This window comes from Brachyistius frenatus, unplaced genomic scaffold (genome assembly GCF_029030835.1).
Source record: "Brachyistius frenatus isolate BFR_SWC_R1_liver_20210118 unplaced genomic scaffold, ASM2903083v1 Contig_20, whole genome shotgun sequence".
Classification (NCBI taxonomy): Eukaryota; Metazoa; Chordata; class Actinopteri; family Embiotocidae; genus Brachyistius; species Brachyistius frenatus.
In genome coordinates, this window is record NW_027210619.1 from 1,443,112 (window position 1) to 1,456,713 (window position 13,602).

Below are 13,602 nucleotides of genomic sequence, written 5' to 3' on the forward strand. Positions count from 1 at the left end.
GTTTTACATACACTACATATTACAGGAAGATATTTAATATCACTGCAGACCCCCTTGAAAACTATCCAAAGAATGTCTGTGGCAATTTTGGTCACATTTGAATGAATATTTGTGGACGGTGGAGTTATAGGTTGCAGTGAGCCAAAGATTTGTCACAATGGTGTTTAACTCCTGGGAAGATTGGTGGTGCAGTGGTTAGCACTGCTACCTCTCAGCCAGAAGGATTGGGGTTCTCACTTTTTGGCCGCCACGCCACGGGCACACCGATCGACGAAAACAAGTTATTTTGATAACTTAAAATTACAAACATGTCAAGAGGGCACAGACTCAATTTCAAGTCGGTCCGACAGAATCTGAAGGAGGAGTTTGTTAAAGTACAACATATACCAATCGCCAAAAAAAAAAAAAAAAAAAAAATGGCGACTGAATTCAAAATGGCGGACTTCCTGTTGAGTTGACGTCATGGTGCAATGTACCTTTTTTGTACGTCTCCGTGTGATACACGTGTCCACCGGATTTCGTGCATGTAGGTAAATTGAGCATCTGTGTAGGGGGCGCTAGCGAGCCATTTGGCCACGCCCACTCGCGACTCCACTAAAATACCAAACAATTTTTCGCCGGGGAGACGCGTGTACCAACTTTCATGATTTTTTTTTTTTGAATATTATAAAGCCTCCAAAAACGCAATTGTTTCTGGAGAATCATAATACTCGCTTGGCTAACAATAGGGCATAAGCACTGGACAAAACGGGGGGGGAGGGGGGGTACATTTCACATTTGCTCTGTGTCTCTGGAGCGGCAGCTATAAGCTCATTTACTTCGTCACTCACCGGAAACGTGTCGATCATCAACTTCCGGTGTCACGGGGTGTCTGGGAGACGGAGCGAAAAAGCGGGCATACCGAAATCTTAATCGTTTTCTTTTACCTCCAAACGAATGAAAGACCGTATATTCGGCTTGTAAAGTCAAACAGCTGCACCCCGTGGCCCCGCGAACCCCCCGGGATTGGCTCTAGGCTCGGGAAAAAGTCTCATTCATTCGCTGTTCGTAGTCGCTTCCACAAGGGAGGCCTTTTTCTTCTGGACTTTGCTACAAAGCTAGTTAGCTTAACATTAGCAGGCTAACCCACGTTTCCTTTCTCAATGATTCCGTCTGTTACGTTGTGAAGGAAACATCACACCGCTAATGTGCGCGCCAGTTCGCCTTTTTTCGATAAGTCTGTTGTGAAGCGAGCTGCTAGTTGACGCTAACTTACTGGAGCTACACCATCGAGGGGTTTAAAAAAAAAAAAAAAAAAAGTCCAGTTCACTTTGTTGCTAGCTGAAGCTAGCCGCCGCCGACTGAACAACGCAGTCCCTGAAAGCGTAGCAGCCTTCGGCTCGAGAGATGTCGGACTTCGACGAATTCGAAAGACAGCTATCAGAAAACAAACAAGGTAAATTAAAACCATTTTGCACTCCAGAAAACTGATGTGGTACTTTTTTTCGATTGAAAATTGTCCGCCCGCCTGTGAAAGCCCGACCGCGGACATGTCTATCGACTGGAAGACCGTAAAGCAAATGATTAAGCTCGCGGTCTTTTAAACCCTCGGAGATGTTATGGGGCTGTGCGGATGAGGTGATTATGGCGAATGTAAAGTGATGTCATGTTTATTTTCTTTCCTGCTGTTGTCGGCACCTGAGTTAGATAACGGTAACTCGCATTGTTTCTTCAAAGCAAAGGGGGGGGGGGGGGGGGGCTATTTCGCGGTGGTGCTGCCAGGGCCAGCTGACTGAATAATTGAGGGGGTGGTGGGGTGGTGGGGGCATCTAGCGTTCATTATTTGCAGCTGTTGCGCTCACGGAGCACTTCCGATGCTGTTTACCACCAACCGGTAACACCATCAACAAAACCTACTACCCTTATATCCCATACGAAGCTCTCGTTAACCCAGATCTACACTCAACACACTGTTTTTAGATAATGGATGATGGTTATTGGCGCCCTTGAGCTTCTCGGATTACAATATTGTGATATTTGAAAACAACAACAACAAAAAAATCAAACTACAATCTTCTCCATTTTAAACCCTTGTCTGTATCTTCCCGCTACCGTCAAAGCTGTGGTTATAAATGTTATACTCTATATCGACTTCAGTATTGCGATGTCATTCAGAGTATGTTGGACAAATCTATACTCAGCTGTGTAGCTGTCTTTTGCCTAGTTTCTGAAGCCAGTCAATTTAGCAGTCATTTAGATGTAATCTTTGAGTAGATTTCCTTGGATATGTTATTGTATCTTGATATAAAACTAGATGTTGTTTTACATTTCCGACATTGTGATATGGCATAATTGTTGTCATTTTCCTGTTTTAAAGATTGGATAACACTAAAGTGATGTCATTTTCTGAACTAACACAGTTCTAGTTGTTCTCTAATTTGCCTTTACACACATTACTGAGGATTATTGATCAAACATATAATTTAAAGATTTTGTGAAAGCACCAGTTGTCAGCCCTACAATATTGTTGCAATATCAAGGTATGTTTAAAAAAAAAAAAAGTGTGAAATATGTAATAATAAAAAAAAGTGTGATATTTGATTTTGTCAAAATTACCCAGCCCTAGCGAGTTGTGTATTCCATATATATATGCACACAGATCTGTTAGTTAATAAAGTCTCTGTTCATGTAGCTGAAAGGGACAAAGAGAACCGCCACCACCGTCGGTCCTCCTCCCGCAGCCGCAGCAGAGAGAGGAAAAGGAGGAGCAGAGACAGGGACAGACGCAGCAGGGACCGCCGTGGGGAAAGTAAGGAACGGAGACACAGGCGCAGGTTAGTACCAATCACACCTGGACCAACATGCTGTGAAAAACGTCTGGGTCATACATCATCAACTATCCCTTCATACTGGCCTTTAAAGATCATATAATTACCACACATCAAATATAAGTGTGTATCTGAAGCACATGTAACCCCAAAGAATGGTTTGGATTATATTGGTTTTTTTTTTAGAAATCGTCTCGGTATATTAAAGAAGAAAGTTATGGGTTTTAAGGCCTGCATCACATTCAGCATTTGTCTCAGAGCGAAGGTGGGTTTCACAAGCATGCACCCACTTTTTAATTTGGCATTGACCTAAACATGCACATACACATTTTTTTTTTTGTATTTAAAAAAAAAAAGGAAAAAAAAAAAAGTCCTCTGCGCCCTCGACTTGAGTGTGGCTTCTAGCCAGTTGACTGCGGTACAATAATTGGCTGCAAATTCCACACTCAAGCAAATGCACACAAAACATTAAACTGTAAATGTATTTGTCTTGATTATAAAAGTGCCAGCCCTCTCCTCCCAAGACTGTTGCCATCATCTTCTCATACGTGGGTATTTCTTCCTGTCTTAGTATTATAGTTAGATCCAATTCTGGGTAACAAAGCAAATTCACAAACATAGACTACTGTTTTTAGATGAGCTAGTTTGGCTTTGTGATTTAGGCCATGGAAAACTCACTGCAATTTAGCATATGAAATATTTAGTTTGTTAATATTAATTTACTAACGGGTTTACTTAAACATTGTCTATGTTGGCTGTTGTTATTTTTATATTATCTCTGTCACGGGTGCTAATGACATTGTAATAATTTTGCCTCACACTTTTGAACACACAAAGCAACAGCTGTTGTCACTAATTTTGCCGCCTTGACGACTTAACGTTTTTATGAATGTCAAGACTTAACGTTATAAAGGGTTTAATGAAGAGTTTCAGCTCCATCCCAGAATCAAAAACGCACCCACTGGTAATAATAGAAGTCTGCTTTGCATATTCTCTCTGGTGTTGCATAATATCTAATGTCTTTGAAACATGCTCCCACTTAGTACGTGTGTGTTTTGTCTCACGATGAGCCTGAGTCTGTGTTTGATGAAATCTCTTCAGGCCTGTCGCTGAGAACATTTTCATTCAGGTGCGAGTTCCTCCCAGAACAGCGGCTGTGATACCAAGGTGACAAGCCTGTCTGTTGTCAGGCAACCTCACAAGCTCCTGTACACATAACACCTGTATATCTTTTTGCTCATGATAAAGTGTCGAGCTTGCTAGCTTTTGAAAATTACAGTAAATCGGGTATTGGTAGTCATCTCAGGGTTACATTACACAAATTGCAGATTTTTGTTTAAAACCAGACATCTCTGTGATATCTGTTTTACTATATTCCTTCTGTCGGGGACTTTTAATGCTTGTCAACTCTGCTTGTTGTTGGCTGTGAATGTGATCTCTGGTGTGACAGTTTCTCTTCGTAAAACGTCTTGCAGTTATGCAGTGTGAGCCCCCGGTCAGAAGATGTAAAGTCTGACCCCTCCCCTTTGCAGCTGCTGCGTTTTGAAGATAACATTTCTGCTTTCATTGCATTTAGTTGTTTATCAGTGGTATTGCATGTCAGCTGTGAGGCTCAATGAATGACTCACTTTTAGAAACGCATAGATCGCCAGCGCTCCTGATTAGTTTTTTTTGTATTCGATTAGGGCCATCGAGATTCAGGTTCTCCTTTTGTGAAGTGGAAATGTTGGTTAATGTGATGTTTATTTGAGAGAAATGTGAAACCCTTCCAATGTCATTTCAGCTCACCAACCAGCTACCCCCAGGACAATGCTGGAAGGTAATACAGCAAAATAACACAAAGCTGGTTTGTGCAGCAACTGCAATACAATGACCTGGCTCTGATTCTATGTACCATTTACTTATTGTGTAGTTACCTGCCTGGATGGGGGTTTCTATCCCTTCCTTACCATCAGTTTTAAAATGCTTGATTGATGCAGCCCCCCTCAAAAGTTACATTTTGTTGTATACAGTGAACCCTCGTTTATCGCGGGGGTTACGTTCCAAATAGAGACCGCGATAGGTGAAATCCGTGAAGTAGGAACCTTTATTTTTTTTACAATTATTATACAATGAAATACTCCATAATACATTGAAACCAAAGAACAAAACCTTTTTACAAGCCCAAGCATTTGTTTAACAAATAAAAGTACTGTATAAATGTGTTTTTTTTAACAAATAACTACTGTACTGTAAAATAATAATTTTAATCATCAATACGAACTGAAGGCTTCAAATTGCTGAGATCGGCACCGCCCCACTGCGACCCGAGTCATTGGATTAGAACGGGAGGAAATGAAAAATGATTATGAAAACAAATACAAAGTACAGTCGGACAAATAGTGACTCGTGTATTTCACTACTCTTCTGACTGAGCCGCTGCATCCTGACTCCGCTCCGGAGCGGTTCTTTCTTCTAAAGCCGGCGGTGCAGGTGTGGTTTTTCGAGAGAAGAACATAGTTATCGGTAGTTGTTGTCGCTCTTTTTTCTTCTGGGCAAAAAGATTCTTATAAACCGACATGCCACCATCGATTATTTTTAATTTGGCAAGCTGTTTTACGTACATGTACATATTAAACCGCAACGTTATTGACAAACAGGTAGAGAAGAAGCGGAGAGACTGTTTAGCCAATCAGAATGCAGAACACAATGCACGATGCAAATCCGTGAAGTAGCGAGACCGCGAAAAGTGAACCGCGTTATAGCGAGGGTTCACTGTATTTCTGAAAACATGATCCATCGCCTGGTCTAGTAGTTCACTGCTGAGCCAATGACGGATATGAGTTGCGTGTTCATTTTTATTCTTACTTCAAATTTCTTCCTCTTTCTCAAACAGCCGTTCTCCCCACCGCGAGAAGAAGAAGAAGGTGAAGAAGTACTGGGATGTCCCTCCTCCTGGTTTCGAACACATCACTCCCATGCAGTACAAAGCAATGCAAGGTAACTGTCGTAGTTTTCTTCTGTTAGTGGGTCAGTTTTCTGGGTTTCCTGCCTTCAGAGTTAAAATCTCATTTCATCGTAACCGATATATTATGTTACAATAGGTAGTGCTACCTTACTTCACTGAGGCATGTCTTTAATGTGCACATTTAAGGTGCACTATAGTTGGATAAAAAGATCATTATTATGTTGTTGAACATTCCCTGTCTTTGCTCTCCAGCTGCAGGGCAGATCCCAGCCACAGCCCTCCTGCCGACCATGACTCCAGATGGCCTGGCTGTTACTCCCACCCCTGTACCTGTCGTGGGCAGCCAGATGACCCGGCAGGCCCGCCGGCTCTACGTGGGAAACATCCCCTTTGGGATCACAGAGGTGAGTAACGGGTCCAAAGTAGCTTTTGGTCCAAGGTTATGAACATCTTGGAGTAACTCGCCTGTCTCTTTCGTCCGCGTGTAGCATAATATTCTAAGTTAATTTAATGAATGTAGATATTAACTCTGTTTCATTTTTGTTTTTTTCCCTGCTTGCGTAGGAGTCAATGATGGACTTCTTCAATGCCCAGATGCGTTTGGGTGGTCTTACTCAGGCCCCTGGAAACCCTGTCCTTGCAGTACAGATCAACCAGGATAAGAATTTTGCCTTCCTTGAGGTTCGCCGATAACCTCGTGAACATAATTTGTTCTCCGTGGGTTTAACAATGAATCCTGGTTTAAAGATATTGTTTTGAATTGAATCGACTGTTATTTTGTTTCTGTGTAGTTCCGTTCAGTGGATGAAACAACACAGGCAATGGCCTTTGATGGCATCATCTTTCAAGGCCAGAGTCTCAAGATCCGCCGTCCCCATGATTACCAGCCCTTGCCCGGCATGAGCGAGAACCCCAGTGTCTATGTGCCTGGTACACAGACAATTAATGGTTTTTAACCTTAAGTACTTGTGGCATAATTCATGAGTAATCTAAATTATTCTCTACATGGGCTTACTCTTTGCTTCACATTTTATGTTTCCTGCTGTTGTTTCTGTACCCTGCGTAGGTGTGGTGTCCACAGTGGTGCCAGACTCAGCTCACAAGCTCTTCATTGGCGGCTTGCCCAACTACCTGAATGATGACCAGGTCAGTGTTTCCAGACTGGGTTACAGCAAACATCCAACAGTTGTACAGCAAAATACACTTACTTCCCATTCTAAAACGGTATTAATTACCCTAGACATGGATTTTAGTATTGTTGTATTTGTAATATTTTCCTTAAATTATGCGAGGAGTCCCGTATTGATCGCTGGTCTGGGAATTCAAAGAGCCCCACGTTACCCTTTCACGGCATTCTCTTTAATACAAATATTAATCATTTCTTTTACATTTTCATCGATATTGAAACACAAAAACAAAGTTACTGTTTAAATACTGAGGGGGACATGTCAATAGAAAAATGATCATATTATACTTTAGCATGCAAAGATGTAGCCCCATCATCAGTGGCAATAATAAACTGGGAGTCTTGACGAGGATGTCTGGAGTTAGTGGAAACGTTTGGAAATATCGGACTCTTCTTTGTCTCAGGTGAAGGAGCTGTTGACGTCATTTGGCCCTCTGAAGGCCTTTAACCTGGTGAAGGACAGCGCCACAGGCCTATCCAAAGGATATGCCTTCTGTGAATATGTTGACGTCAACCTTAATGACCAGGTAACCAGAAGAAATAAAATGTCATATTTATGATGGGTTTTTGAAAGCATGATATTAAACATTAATATCATTATAGGCTATTGCTGGACTGAATGGCATGCAGCTGGGAGACAAGAAGCTCCTGGTGCAAAGAGCCAGCGTGGGATCCAAGAACGCCACTCTGGTGAGTGTCCAGGGGCTGGACAGATGACAGTAGGGTGGTGGGCGGCTGGATGCTGTTTTAGAGCTTCTTAAAATGGATAAAGAGAAGTTGCTTATTTGATCTACTACAGCGAATTATCTGCTTCTCTTCAACTGTTCACACTGTTAACAAGTGCTCGTCTAAATATTTTCTGTTAAGTGAAGTTAATGCACATTTTGGATGCAAAAAAGATTTGGCAGACACATCAAGTGCTGAAATCATCTGTGCCAAAGTTGAGTTCGACGTCATGGCACAAGCAGCATGCCGAGCGCTGCCCTAAAATTAATTCAACTTCACACCCACCAGTCTGAGTGACATTTAAAGTTGTTGCCACTCACATTAAGTAGTAACAGTGGGACCCTTTCCACTTCAGTATATGAAAATGATAAATATGACGCATTAGTTTTTGCTAATAAGGCCTACACTTAATGATATTGTGATGTTATGCAGCTTGACATAAATACTAGAGCAAGCTGTGTTGTGAAATGCACCGTAGTCCTGTTTTAACCTTTTTGTGTCTGTTCTTCCAGACAAGTATAAACCAGACCCCGGTGACGCTGCAGGTTCCAGGTCTGAACAGCTCTGTGACCCAGATGGGCGGCCTGCCCACTGAGGTGCTGTGTCTGATGAACATGGTGGCCCCAGAGGAGCTGCTGGATGATGAAGAATATGAGGAAATTGTGGAGGACGTCAGGGACGAGTGCAGCAAGTACGGCCAAGTTAAGAGCATCGAGATCCCTCGACCTGTCGACGGCCTGGAAGTCCCAGGGACTGGCAAGGTACGAACTTTTACTGATTCAGTAATCCGAATTTGTCATTTGTCCTAATGAATCTGTAATGATGAACAATGCTATAATTTGTTAGTCATCCCCCTGATTGTTTATTTATTTTTATTTTTTTGTACCCCTCTACAGATCTTTGTGGAGTTCATGTCAGTTTTTGACTCCCAGAAGGCCATGCAGGGGCTGACAGGCAGGAAGTTTGCCAACAGGGTGGTGGTGACCAAATACTGCGATCCAGACGCCTATCACCGCCGGGACTTCTGGTAGAGGAGGCATGAAGATAAGAGGGGGAGGGTGAGGGAGGGAGAGGGAGGGAGGGAGGGATAGGGATGTGTGCTGCCCATTTCCAAGTCAGCCCCCGCAGTGATTCAGTAGAGCAACATTTCAGGTAGATCTGGGAGTATTTGTCATTCAAAAAATGACTTTGGTGATACCCAACTTGTGATTTGAGATCTACATGAAATGTCCAGCAGTTAATAAAGATAATTGGAACAGGAGGAGAATAGGTGGGGTTTATATTTAGTCAACAACAGAGGGGGCCAGGTGTGGGAGCTAGCGGTGTGGGCGGGGAAGTCAAAAGATTTTTGAGAAATGTGTGTAATAATAGGTCCAGGGTGGGGTTAACAATTTTTATACTTTGTGAGACAGGGATGTCATTTTTGGGAGGGAGGGGGGTGCCACACTTTAAGGTTTGTATTTAAATGGAGGTAGCCTGTTTTAAGTACATTAGGAAGAAGTTGCAGTAGGGAACTGACTGGATGGTTCTGATTGAGAAGAGGGTTAAAAACAGGAGTTTGTGAAAGGCAGATGTGGGGTAGGTGGAGAGGAAGGTGGAGGGCATTTTTGTTTGACCATCTAATGTAGATATTCAGTATCTGTAACATTCATGTCGGTTTTGTCATCACCATTAGAAAGGCAAAAGGAATTTTTGGATTTTTGTTTTTTGTCATTTCCTCATGTTCCTTCATTTTCATCAGACTGCTGCCCCCCTCAGGACGATTCTTAGATTGTCTGATTGGACTCTTTATCTGAATGTCAACTGTAATTGTTCTGATACTGTGTGTAGCTTCCCTAATTTCAGCTGTAATATCACCTTGTACCCAGGCCACAGAATAACATGAACTGCAGACAAGAACATTATTAGTTATGATAGTCTGATTTTCCCTTTTAAATTTTTTTTTTTTTTTTTTAACCATTTTCTGTAACTTCTTTCACGTTCATCTTATGCGAGGAGCTTTTTAAAGTTGAGATTGTTTTGTCTCAGCATTTCAGCCCTGATATTCAATTAAAGACGAAGTAAAGACAGACTGGGAGAGGAAAACAGATTGGTATTTAATAGGGAAAATATATCTTCCTTACCAACAAGCCTTAATGTTATCACACGTCAATTTGCTATGGAGAGAAATTTGGCTTGCCCCTCTATCAAAGATGTCTGTATGTTCATTTGTGTCACTATCTTGTACTTTAGTCACTTCTCATTTTTCCTTGTCGCCCAGCAGATTTGGGATGTAAGATGGTTGTTCTTTTTTTTTTTTTTTTTTTTTTTTTTTTTGTGTGCAACGTCTCACCTCTTTGACAAGACCAAATAAACACGTGACTAACACCCACGACTCATGTTGTACTGCAAATTGAAACCAAAACCCTCCAAGCTTCTCTTTCCGGTTAATCTCCAGCTGAATTTGTTCAAAAATTATTCGATGGCTTTTCCACATTGAAGAATTTAAAGTAAAATTGCAATCTCTTTTCTAGAAATTAGGCCTCTTTGTAGATCAATGAAAAATTTAAAGCAGGCAGACAAATGATTCTCACAGCTGAATTTAAACAAAATCATTTCTCACTTTAGTGTTTGGTTTTCATGAGTTTTCATATTTTTGAAACTCATGTACTTAATCCAAATTTGCTTTTCTCTCGCCTCCCTCATCTTCTGCCCTTTACTCTCGGAGGACCACACGTTCACACTGTACGGGCTTGAGACTATGCTTCCATTTGATAACTTGGGTCGCTTAAGACTGCTGAAGAGAGGTTGTGTCGGCTGATAACACTTTTTAGATGTTACTCCTTGTTTTCTGAAAATCTGCTTTTTCAGTGTCGGTGTCTTTGATTTTCTTTTTCTTTTTTTCTCTGAGAAAAAAAAATGTGATTTCTTAAATGATTTAAAAACCTAAAAGCCACATTTAGTTTCTAAAAGCGGAAGCAGTCTTTCATTTGTCCAATTTGTTTTCAAATGTTGATTAAAAACTGAATTTACATGACTGCTTTCTTTGTGCTTCCTCTCACACTCGCTCACATCCACTCCCCACACTGGAGCACAGTTAATTATGGAGTAGAATGGATCCATGTCCAGTCAGCTTAATTCAGCTGATGACATATTTAGCAAACCTTGTAGTTAATAGTAATGTCCAAATGATGGAGCTATTTCACATTTGCAAAAAACACACCATTTATGTAATGTGGCATACATAAACATACATGTGTGTGTATATATACTGTGTACTTGTCCAGTTTGTTTGTTAAGCCAAATTGTACAAATGAAATTCAATATATGATATTGTTTTCCAAATAAGTATGCACTTTGATTTATAAGATACAAAAGGTCCAAACTTAAACAACTGCTTTTTGTGTTTGGTTAATATTACATCTCGAAGGGCCTACAAGGCTTAAATAAAAAATGGTCATGCAATATTGTGTATTTAAACAGTGTTGGTTCGCTTAAATAAGGTCGAGATGATCTTTTTTTTTTATCCTCACCCTGCACATTTTTTTTATTTTTTTTATTGTTGAGGTTTTAATCTACGCACATAAAATTCAAACTCGTATTTTCTCCTCTGCAGGCAAATGTTTATTTCTGCTTCTAAGGACACAGTGTTGGTCAGCAGCCATGAATCCCATAAAGGCCTGTCTGACTTATTCAACAGGGACTCCATGTAAAACAGAAAAGCAACAACGCTGTGACATGCAATAATGTCCTGTGTCAGCTCTCTACTGCCCATCTCCATCTGCATCGCTGCACCCCGCTGCACAAAACCCAGCAGCAGGGCCTCTGATGCAACACTGTCGCTCCCCGAGGACAGAGATAAATCAGCAGCGCTCTCATGCAGCTGAAGCCAAATCCACCAGAGGTTAACATGTAAAACTGACCCGCCTCTGTTATAGATCTACTCTGGCATGCTTATCATGAGAACTATTTAATGGTATTAGCTACCTCCCCAGGCCTGATGCTGCAGTGAGGATTGTAAACACGTGATCTCCCTCTAGTGGCGAGTGTACGACTCTGGTGATGGTCATTGTCATTCTGGGCAGTGCCTCCCCATTGATCCTCATTCAGAAAGAACACTGCAGCACGGGGAGAGTGCAACACTGGAGTAGGATGGATGCAGCACTCTGTGAACACGGCCCAGCTTGTATTTAAGCAACAGGGTGTTAAAGAAGTGAAATGTATCATGAAAAAGGACTTTTAAGATGTAGCCTGTAAAATAAATCACAATAGGACTTTGAATAAAGACGTAGGTCTTTGAAACGGGTCACAATTATGTATTCTTTCAATGTAAAGGAGCTAAATTATCTGAAGAAACAGCTGGACACTTTACTCAAACATTCAGCACATAACTTGTATTTATGAAAGCACCCGAATGATGAATGTGGAATCAACTGAAAAAAAAAAAAAAAACATTACAGTGCTTACGTTATAGGTCGTGATGATGTCACTCAGTAGACATAAAGCTCTATGACATAGCGGGATACGCTACATAAGGCCCGGGGTACACGTTCAGTACTCACAGTTTGATCATTTCATTGTTAGTTTGTTGTTGTTGTTAGAAAGAAAAATATCAGATCTCATCAGATGTATCCTTTAAACAGGCAAGTACTCAAAGTCACTTAGCAACATTAAAATAAGACATGTGTGCAGCTGTGACGCGCGCACGTGCGGTCCGTGTGCGCATGGGTGCATACATGAGCATGCATGTGTGCAGCTCGGAGTGCTCCGGCATAAATCTGCACTGCTGACAGGGGGCACTTGAGTGATGCAGGGACAAGATTGTTCGCGTCGGCCATACTGTAGATTATTGATGGCCTCCGACCGTGTGCAGACACTCTCTATTTTTCACTTGTGACGGAGGGGCAGAGATAGTGTGTTTAATTAGAGGCAAAGTCACTTTAAAGACTAGACGCACATATGTGGATTAAAACAGATAGCTGTCCTCCGCATGAGGCAATTTATCACGGCTGTCATGTGTTGAACATGTCTCTCTGAAAAAGTGTGCGTGCGCGCGCGCGACACACACACACACACACACACACACACACACACACACACACACACACACACACACACTGCACCGTGGCTTCTCTGCAGCCTCTGAAAAAAAAGAAAGAAAGAAACGAAGTTCGACTGGTCTGGACATTTGCAGGTGTTTATTTTTCTGTCACAGCCTACAGCCTCTTTCGACCCTTTTCTCTGATTGTCTCCTGTTCTGCGCTGCTGTCCCCGACTCGCTCTGCGCTTGCATCCCCTCTCTGCCCCTACTTCACCCACCACCTCCCCCCACCCCTTTTTTTTTTTTTTTTTTTTTTTTTTTGCTGTGCCACGTATGTAACCTAAACTGTAGAACAGCCAAGCAGGGCTGGGCCGCGAGAAAAGCTTTCCACACAGACCAGGCTGAGTCTCTCAAGTCTCCCTGGACCTTGTTCAGTGAGGAATGAAATGGGGTTGCACATTCTCATTTTCCTCTCTAATCCACTTCATTTCAGCTACGGTCGTCCATTTCTTCATCTACCTCAGACATCCTCTCGCTTTTTTTATTTCTTTTTATCTCTCTTCCATCTCTTGTCTTTTTCTTTCTCCATATGTGTCCCTGTGTGTGTTGCTCTTTCCAAACCCCCATTTCACTTTCACTCACAGTATATTGTGTTGCGGTAAAATGCTATCCTGGACCCTCATATAAACACAGGCTCCTCCTTCACCCTTACTTAATGTCATTAACAGGTGGCTGTCTAAAATAGACACACACACACACACACACACACACACACACACACACACACACACACACACACACACACACACACACACACACACACACACACACACACACACACACACACACACACACACACACACACACAAGCAGCAAGGCTGTCACAGATACAGACATGTTTTGAATCATGCTGGCT

General features: G+C 41.9%; 1 protein-coding gene across 8 annotated transcripts; it reads left to right on the forward strand.

Annotated features, from left to right (window-relative positions):
• Positions 1–837: 837 nt before the first annotated feature.
• Positions 838–10,679, forward strand: u2af2a (U2 small nuclear RNA auxiliary factor 2a). Of its 8 annotated transcripts, none has more exons than XM_069695753.1 (14): positions 838–1,435; positions 2,672–2,813; positions 3,311–3,355; positions 3,909–3,974; positions 4,591–4,626; positions 5,683–5,786; positions 6,007–6,158; positions 6,319–6,435; positions 6,546–6,702; positions 6,821–6,900; positions 7,345–7,467; positions 7,544–7,630; positions 8,179–8,427; positions 8,563–10,679. In XM_069695753.1, the coding sequence occupies exons 1-14, from the start codon at positions 1,387–1,389 to the stop codon at positions 8,695–8,697; spliced, it is 1,542 nt and encodes a 513-aa protein (XP_069551854.1). In that variant the 5' UTR covers positions 838–1,386; the 3' UTR covers positions 8,698–10,679. The 8 variants fall into 8 exon arrangements, with proteins under 8 accessions (XP_069551854.1, XP_069551855.1, XP_069551858.1 ...); XM_069695754.1 differs by having other exon boundaries at positions 6,546–6,684; XM_069695757.1 differs by lacking the exon at positions 3,909–3,974.
• Positions 10,680–13,602: the final 2,923 nt, after the last annotated feature.